This window comes from Gymnodraco acuticeps, unplaced genomic scaffold (genome assembly GCF_902827175.1).
Source record: "Gymnodraco acuticeps unplaced genomic scaffold, fGymAcu1.1, whole genome shotgun sequence".
In the NCBI taxonomy this organism is placed as follows: Eukaryota; Metazoa; Chordata; class Actinopteri; order Perciformes; family Bathydraconidae; genus Gymnodraco; species Gymnodraco acuticeps.
The window spans coordinates 2,143,814-2,153,281 of record NW_022990023.1 but is presented as its reverse complement, the minus strand read 5'-3'; the positions used below and the strand labels follow the sequence as shown (position 1 = coordinate 2,153,281).

The 9,468-nt window shown below is 39.8% G+C and overlaps 1 protein-coding gene across 1 annotated transcript; it reads right to left on the bottom strand.

Moving 5' to 3' along the window:
* Positions 1-88: 88 nt before the first annotated feature.
* On the bottom strand, positions 89-2,011 carry LOC117545028 (neurexophilin-1-like). Its single transcript, XM_034214674.1, has 2 exons — positions 1,890-2,011; positions 89-1,419 (listed from the first exon to the last, which is right to left on the bottom strand). The coding sequence occupies exons 1-2, from the start codon at positions 1,947-1,949 to the stop codon at positions 706-708; spliced, it is 774 nt and encodes a 257-aa protein (XP_034070565.1). The 5' UTR covers positions 1,950-2,011; the 3' UTR covers positions 89-705.
* Between the last annotated feature and the right edge of the window lie 7,457 nt (positions 2,012-9,468).

Here is a 9,468-nt window from a genome sequence, read left to right as displayed (position 1 = left end):
GTTTTCTTCACAAATTCAAGGTAGCAAATGGTGAGTTGTTGATGTTGTTGACAAATGTTTATTTTGAAGTATTTCTTTAATAGGGTTGATTGCTTCACATACATGTCCTTAGTGTGTACATGAGGTCTAACATTTGGCAAAAGTGTAAATTGATATGCAAAATAAGAACGCTGCAAATGCATGGGACATCCTGACTATACAGTGAGTATATATATAGTCTTATTTCTTAAGTATTACAAACTAACTTAACTATATCACACCTTACAAACCAAAACTTGCTATTGTCTAGTATCGGCAGATATTAGTATGGGTAGAGCAAAAGTAATTACTTTATTCAATTAATATTTTTATATAAAGAGAATACAATACTAAATATGATTGATCTCCTCTCAGGATTATCTGCATTGCCTGTTTAAGGTTTTCATGAGCATTATTCACAACTTTCATAAAAACTAAAGGATACATTGAAAAGTATAATTTAAAAAACAAACAATCGCCACATCAATCAATAATGAAAATATGTTTGTTCCACCCCTAATACTGTGCATTCATAAAAACAGTCTAAGACAACTCTTGTAGTCTAGAACAAGCAGATATTGGACTAAAACATATACTTTAAAGGCTGATCAATGGTAAAACAAGCATTCACTAGAATTGAAACTGGACATCCAAAGAAACATCCAAAGTATTCTCTTTGCCCTCTGGTTAACCTGTGGGCAGGTAGGCTCCTGGGTTGTGGGAGCTGTAGTCCGGACACACTTTCTGCACCAGTCTGTAGTCGGTGCTGTAGAAAGAGACGTAGATGCAGATGACCTGGAAGGGCTTGGAGCACATCCAGGTGACGTGGCTCTGCGTCTGCTCTTGAGCGCAGGTCTTGGACGGGTCGTAGTTACACAGCATCACCTTTTTGTTGCGCTCCGTCTTCTCGTAGTCCACCCTGCAGTTGAAGGTCTTGGACTCTTTGGGGTTGACCACACTCTGGCGCTCCAGATCAAACTCTACCTCCTTCATTGGGGGCACGAGGCTGACGGACACGTTGCCCACCCCTGTGGAGTTGTGGCGGAAGTAGACTCCCAGAGAGCCGTTCCCGTGATCCACAATCTTTCCCATTATCAGCAGATTCAGTTTGACCGTTTTAATGTTTGAGTAGAAGTCCCCCCAGCTGAACGTCCTGGAGAACTTGGATGCTCCATGGACTTTCATGATGGGACGGAGCTTTATCTTTAAGGATGGGTTGGAGTGTGACTGGGAGTTTCCTCCGAGTATTTCCAGAAGTCCCTGCTTAGCATGGGGGCCGGTGAGGGGGAGTTTGGTGTTCAAATGTCCAGTTTGGAGCGCCGAGTCTTTCTGTGAAGAAGGGTCTTCAGAGGATGCTCTCTTGCTGAAGGAGACTTTATCCTGATGTTGCCCAAGAACAAACTAGACAGGAAATCAGGAGAGAAATGTGAATGTTAAGTACAAGGGGACATACATGTTTAGAGATTCAGTTTATATTCTTTAAGAATATCTATTCTACGTTACACTACTGTCCAAAAACATAAAAGTGATGTGTCCAAAATAGAAATGTATTGATTTAACACCATACTTAAGCATCACAAGTAAATAGACTACTGTATATCTAACTACACACATACTATTGTTAGATCACACTCCAAAAATGCATTATATTTAATTATTTTGACATGTAACTGCAAAATAATTCATAATTGTACAGGGTTATATCATGGTATGATAAAAGATCATGGCTGAAAATAGGCTAATTTAGTTAAAAAATACTTAAAATGCAAAAGATTGGTACACTTTTTTAACAAATACACTTTGCTACTCTCCACCTGCTTGCTCGTTCTTTCCCTAACATAACACCGGTGTGAATGATGTCCTTGACTTACCAAACCAAAGGTTCCTTCCAGAAGTATCCAAACAAAGTACCGTGGGGCGAACATCTCCATACTGCATGAATCCCTGTCTTAAGATCCATCCATTCACCTGGACTTCCTTCAGGCTGAGTACAGTTATAAGTCCATGTTGAAATGCTCCTTCATTTGAAAGTCTGGGAGAGTTGTTCCTGCAGAAACCCTCCTGTGTGCTGCAGCTCCCTCGCAGACACACTGGGAGGCTTTTTCAGATCTCAAGGTTTTTAACACTCAGTTTTGCTGTGTCTCCCCCCGCTCTCTCTCTCACCCTCCCTCACGCACACTCACGTTCCCCTTTCTTCTGGATGTCCAGCCTGTTGTCCCCCTCCCCTTCTCTCTCCATCACTGGAAAACATCTTGCATTATCTTCTGGGTGATGAAATATAAAAATGTACACTTTTTAAAATGAGGATTTTTGATGAATTTGACTGTCACTGCCCCACTGTGGCCTGAGAGCAAAGTGCAGACTGAAAAATAATAATACAAATTGACTAGCACATACATGTCAAACTCAAGGCCCGCGGGCCCAATCCGGCCCGTGGTGGATTTACTTTCGGCCCGCAGGATAATGTTTGATTACTATTAGATCTGGCCCGCCGGTATATTGCGCGCACACCTTCACTCAATCCTGAGGGTTTCCTCAGCTCAGAGCCTGACCCCAAACATTGATGAACTTGCACCCAAGATGAGATGCTAGTATCTGGCTTGAACTATCATCACAGAGCAGCAAACTGAGTTTACATGGATGTTTCCTTCTGCACTTTTTTTTTTGCGACAACAGGGCATGTTTGGTTTTTTCTTTGAGGGAAATTGTTTTTTTTAAGCTGTTGTTGGCCTGTGGAAAAATGTAAAAGGAAATGACTCTGGAAAAGCTGCAGATAGAGCCATAAGAAAATAATTGATTATTTAATGTTTAATGGGCAGTAATTTAAGCTTTGTTAGTTCCAGGTTTAATATGTGCAATAAGTTCATTTCAATAAGTTTTGCAATAAACAATGAACCAGTCCGGCCCTCGACTAGTACCCATTTTTTTTATTTTGGCCCACTGTGTATTTGAGTTTGACACCCCTGGACTAGCAACTATAATTCTAAACAAAAACAAAAATAAAACAGAAACATATTTATGGAATACTAAACAATGACATTTTTTATTAAATGTTATAAGAATATATTGTTGTAAAGCTTGTCATACATTTGTCGCAAAAAAGTTAGTACAGTCTGAAAAAAAGTCTTAAATGTGTCATATTTTTTCTTTAACAAGTAATAGCAATTTGTAATATGCCATACAATTTTACAGAAATGTAATAGAAGCATGATGAAAGTCTCCAATAAAATAAGTTATAGTATGATATGAAAGTATAAAATATAATTTTTAAAAAACTATAAAAAGGTCCAAAATGTTATATAAAATAATCATAGCCATTCAAAAAGGTTGTAAAAAGGTTCAGAGTTTAGTATGTAAAACAAATCAAAGCATAGTATACCATAATATTGAATAGAAATGTTGTAGACGCCAAATAGGTTTCATTTTAAACATGAAACTCATAGCATGCACTAAAATATCTTAAGAATGGAATAAAAAACATCACATTGTAGTTTTTTATAAAGAGGGATTCAATAAAGTATGACAAATGTCATAAAACAAAGGCAGATTAAGGGCGGAGGCTGCACGCATTATCAAGCCTTTCTTGCATTGTTTTTTCTAAGTGGCTTACAGTAAATGAATTCCAGCTTGTGGCTCTGAACCAACTCAGAGACGTGACTGACGGCCACCTGGCACAGGTCTCTGCAGCCGACGCTTTCCTGTAACTCCACCGAATTTGATTTCATAAAGTCACCTAATGTAAACATATTTTTTATCAAAATAACAACCTGAATCATTTAAACTCCTAATTTGCCCCATAAAGGTGGAGATAAGCATGTGATATGATTCCAGTAGAGGTAGTTTAATTCATTCACCTGCTGCAGATTTGCTATTTTTGGGTCATTTGGATTAATTTGCACCTGGAGAATGTCCCGCCTCCTGCCAGCCTGCTTTTGCTTGTTACGAAGGTCATGTTGCATGGTTTTGTTAATTGCATTACGTTTCTAAGGACAGAGTTACGATAAGGAAGCGGAATAAAAGGGCATCTATTTAAGATCGGAACAGATTTTGGAAAGATATCAGCACTTTCCTGTTAGCTGTGCATCAGAGCAACAAGTGTGTTCAAGTTAAAATAAAACAATGATTACCACAAGCTTTAATAAAAACTGCATTAACCTATAATACAAGAGACCAGAAAACTGACAAAAAGATACACAGACGCTTTAAAAAGGATCTGTTTTTTCTTCATCAATACGATCATTTTCATCCATCAACTTAAATCAGACAGTTATCAAATAAATATGATCAAATTATAAACTTAGCAGCACTTCGGTATTGTTGGTTTGTGTTTCTTTGTTTCGGGAGCCTTTTAGATATCCAGGTGCTTTCAAGAGCATAGTGGATTTTAAACCTTTTCTGTCAACTTAATAACTAGTTCTTAAGGGGCTTCATGTTAATTAATAATGTGGAATTTGAAGGATGCAATTGCTCAGATAAAACACAGCAAATAAGTTGAGGCTGCATTACAGATCAGTGTGGGAGTTTAAAGGCGTGAGACGTGTGTGTTCAGTTTTGAAGGACTGCATGTACAACATATTTGAGAGTAGTTCCTTGTTTGGGCGGCACCCTTCTTTAAATGTTCATCCCTGATGTGTACGGTAAATCACGCACACATCAAGTTGACACATCATCAGACACATCTAGCTTATTAAAAACGGCATCAATCATCATATTGTCCTGCAGGTGATAGTCTCAGTTTATGTGCTGTGTTTTATCTGAGCAATTGCATCCTTCAAATTCCACATTATTAATTAACATGAAGCCCCTTAAGAACTAGTTATTAGGTTGACAGAAAAGGTTTAAAATCCACTATGCTCTTGAAAGCACCTGGATATCTAAAAGGCTCCCGAAACCAAGAAACACGTCTGACTTACCACGAACGCACCTCTTTTCCCTCGATTTCGAGTCAGTCTGAGCTCTACCTATTTGTATGCTTTTATTGTCTGTCCATAGCCTTTATGTGCCTTTTATCTATTCTTGTAATATTATATTTTATTATATTATGATCTTGAGTCGTGGCTGTGCCTGTTGCTGTGGTCCTGGATCATAGGTCCTGGATGGATATCCTCGTGGATTCATCTTCTTATTACAGACACGTGCATTTCCTAACATTCGGGCTATATGCTGTAAAATGTATTATCTCTTGGATTTACACACGGCATCTATTGCACGTCTGTCCGTCCTGGGAGAGGGATCCCTCCTCTGTTGCTCTCCCTGAGGTTTCTCCCATTTTTCCCTTTAAACTGTGGGTTTTCTCTGGAAGTTTTTCCTTGTACGATGTGAGGGGCTAAGGACAGAGGGTGTCGTATTGTCATACTGATATTCTGTACAAACTGTGAAGTCCACTGAGACAAATGTAACATTTGTGATATTGGGCTATATAAATAAACATTGATTAATTGATTATAATGTTATGTTCATTTTGAAGCACTTTGGCAAACCCTCTGTTTTTTAAATGTGCTATAGAAATAAAGTGGATTGGATTGGTTTTAAAATGTGTTCTCATTTGGGGCACATGTGTGAAGCAGGCTTACTGTCTCTGAAAAGATCCTGAAAAGAAAGCACTTTAATCAGTTGATGTGAACTCTACATCCTTCCTATGAATTGGGATATAGTACCAAAACAACTGAAGATACCTCGTGAACAGCAATGCTTCTCTTCTCTCCAGTAGTGCTCTTCTCTCTTGTGTCAAACGTACAGCACACAGTGATTTTGGTACAGACTTTGATTAAAGAATTACATTTAAAATGAGACTTTTAACACATTGCTTCATCAAACTAGTTCAGACATTGATTGCCATCAGGTGTGCCTTAAATCACCTGGTGCTGATTAGCAAAGATTTACACTTCCATTTAAAAGTCAATAATAGGAAGAAGCGACTTGATATTTATTTCAAGATATAAATAAATACCTCTAAAATCCACAAGGTAGTGTGTTTATCAGGATGGAGAACAAAAGGTAAACTAAAACAAAGTTAGATAAATAACTTTCTATCTCTGTGTAATGCAACATAGCTCACAATAAGTGCCTCTATCTTTGACTTTTTCTGTCATCTTTCCAGGTAAATGGAAGTCTCTCTTTTTCCACCTCTGTCAAGTTTCGTATCATGACATCGATTTAATATCAATATATTTCCCAGTTAGCCCAGTAACATTTTAACTGCTGTATCAAGGGTTTAGAACGACAAATCCACACTGATTTTCCTTTTAATAGTTTCCCATGCATCTACCTGCACTGCTAGGTCGACTTGTGGACTTTGAGAATCAGAATCAGAATACCTCCCACAGAGGGGAAATGTGCGTTGTTACAGCGGTCACAGTAAATTGTCAACGGGGGGAGTGGGGGATGTCAGGGGCGGCGGGTGCTGTAGATAGTAAATGTAAATATGTAAATATTTGTGTCACTGCATCCTGGTAAAATACAAATATAATGCAATGTCTGTGTCTTTGACATTAGCGCTGCTAGCCACCTGTGCCCTGTACTACGAAGCCAGTTCAACAGACCCTGGATATGTTTGAGTAACAAACAAACTAACAACAACAAACTAACAAACGAGATCTCGCTAAGCGGTCCTACGACGCTGGTTATCAACTCGGTAAATCAAGCCAGGGTTTCTCTCTCCAGCTGAGAGCGCGTTCACGTCTAAGACACGAGTGGATCTGACTTTAATTACATTTGACTCGAGTGTTTCGTCAACATAATGTGTTGCTAAAAATAATGCTTCTGCATACAGTATGTGACACTGTAAGTGTTGCACGGCCAGATACGGCAGATAAGGAAATATATGATATTATATGATCGATGATCTGATTGATGATGTAATATGAATGATAAGTGCGACACGTCGGCGTCTTCTCTGCATAGGCCTACGGCAGTTTTAAACTGTATTTCCTTTATCCTGTAATATGACTTGAGAGATGTAAACTCCACACACTGAGTTGATCTCTTTTCTATAGACGCCGGAGGCGGGCAGCGTCAGGTAAAACAAGTTATTTAGCCTTCCCAAACCTGAGCCTCACGCGCCGCCTATGGGGGATGTGCTAGTGATTTATCCGACCGGCCCACTTCGGTACCGGCCCACTTCGGTACCGGCCCACTTCGGTACCGGCCCATCGGGATTCGTCCCGATGGCCAGTCCGCGACTGCACCCAGCCCACGTAAACTGTCAACCCTCGCTGCGGGGAAACGGTGGACCTAGTGTCCCGATCGGAGTGGGAATAATAATAATAATAATCCGTGCATTTTATCCATTAATTTCCCCAACATTGTGGTGAAAAAACACACATTTGTGTTGGTGTACTACAACTACAAAAAGCATCGGTTTGTTTTCTCATCAGGAAATGCAGACCGGCACAAACAAACTATTTTTAATCATCATTCTCACGATCATTTAATGTATCATATGTTCGCCGAATTGACATGAAAGCACTAATAAATGTAGTTTCATCCACTTGAGTTTACAACTACAAAAATAATCGATTTGTTTTTATATCACATCCTACGGGAGGAAATTCAGTAGCTCTCACTACCGATTTTTAATACTAATGTAATCATCATCTTCACCACGATCATTTATGTTTATGTTCGCCGAATTGACATGAAAGCATTGACAAATATGAATATACTGTAGTCAACTTCATTAAAACGTTATTAACGTGCCTAAACTCAGTAATTCACCATTTCTACGCATGACAACACACTTTGTCCGTGTTTGGCTCTCTCGCAGCACAGTGAAGCGTTCCCGCATTGACGTCACTTCCGGCTTCCCCCAAAACTTCAAAATGAGTCGAAGGAATTTCCCGCGATGTTCGAAATTATTGATATTTATCGGAACGGTATCACTTTTTCTTTTTTAAACTGACTGTGCGAGATTACTAGTAGCCCAATATTTCATTGCACAACAGTTGTTGGGAGGCTGTCACAGGCTCTTTAAGTCATCACTACATCTGTAAATGCATCAATGAAACTCTGTAATGTTGTTTATTTCCTGCAGCGTTGCAAACCCATCCACCACAGAGGTCAGAGACTCATCCCAGCATGACCCTAAAGCTCACGCTTTGACAGGTTATTATGTATTTTTTTTAAATCTCTCTCTCTCTCAACGTCTGTATTCTTATAGGTGATATATTCTATATTCACTCACCATCCACTTTATTAGGTACACCTTGCTAGTACCGGGTTGGACCCTCTTTTTCCTTCAGATCTGCTTTAATTCTTTGTGGCATAGACTCAACAAGGTGCTGGAAACACATATTGACCTGATGGCATCACGCAGTTGCGGCTGATTTGTTGGCTGCACATCCATGATGCCAATCTCTCGTTCCACCACATCCAAAAGGTGCTCTATTGGATCGATATCTGGTGACTGTGGAGGTAATTTGAGTATTCAATGAACTCATTGTCATGTTCATGAAATCAGTTTGAGATCATTTGAGCTAAACGATGTTCACTTCTATAGTATAAAGCAGGCATGGGCAAACTAAGGCCCGCGGGCCACATACGGCCCGTTGGACCTTTTAATCCGGCCCGCGGAATATTGGTACAAAATTGTCCAAATTATAGTAATGACCGCATTAATTTTGCCTTTTTCCTGCAATTCCCGTAATTTCAGTTTATTCCACTAGATGGCGCACTCTAGACACAATTGACCACTCGGCAACCCGGCAAGATCTAAGAACCGCATATGTCACCCTTAGGAGGGGGTCGAGATTAACCTGAGCAATCATGGTGAGTCAATATAGTCTGATTAGCTTCGGTTGCTATGCTAACATCACCTGTAGAATGCCCGAGAAACTTTCATAACAGCGTTGTGATGCCAAACAGCGTCAATTCAGACTGACACACATTCACTGATGGGGATGGGGAATATTTATCAGCTGCTTGTGTGACAGTCAGACAGTGAACACTTTCCAGCGGCCGCTGCTGGGAGTTAACGGGAGAATAATCTCCGGTGGACGAGCCGCGCTCCAGCGGGCGGTAATGCCACTGAAACACATTAATAAACAATGCACCACGGCACTCTGGAGAAAGGTATACGGCTGGAGAAGTAGTTATTTAATTGAATCTGGCTACGTAGGATTAAAAACAACCTAACGCAGTCCTCTATTGATGTTATGAGCGGTGTTGCGGAGAAAATCAACCACGTAAAATGCAGTGTGGGTCTTAAGAACTTCGAACGCACGTTATGTCATGACGCAAACGAAGACGCAATAATTCACCTTTGAACCTAATTCACATTTGAACCTGCATTTAACAATGAGTGGACCAAAGAAAAGAAAAGTTGACAATGAGTGCCGAGTGTTTAAAGAGGAGTGGACAGCGAAATATTTTTTCACCGAAGTGCGATCAAAGGCTGTAGCCTATGTCTTATTTGCCAAGAAACCGTTGCGGTATTCAAAGAATACAACATCA

Excerpts from the sequence above, each read along its gene's own strand:
- LOC117545028 (XM_034214674.1), bottom strand. The coding sequence starts at position 1,949 with ATGGAGATGTTCGCCCCACGGTACTTTGTTTGGATACTTCTGGAAGGA. Across the intron at positions 1,420-1,889 it reads TGGAAGGAACCTTTGGTTTG|TTTGTTCTTGGGCAACATCA; the intron begins GTAAGTCAAGGA and ends TTTCCTGTCTAG.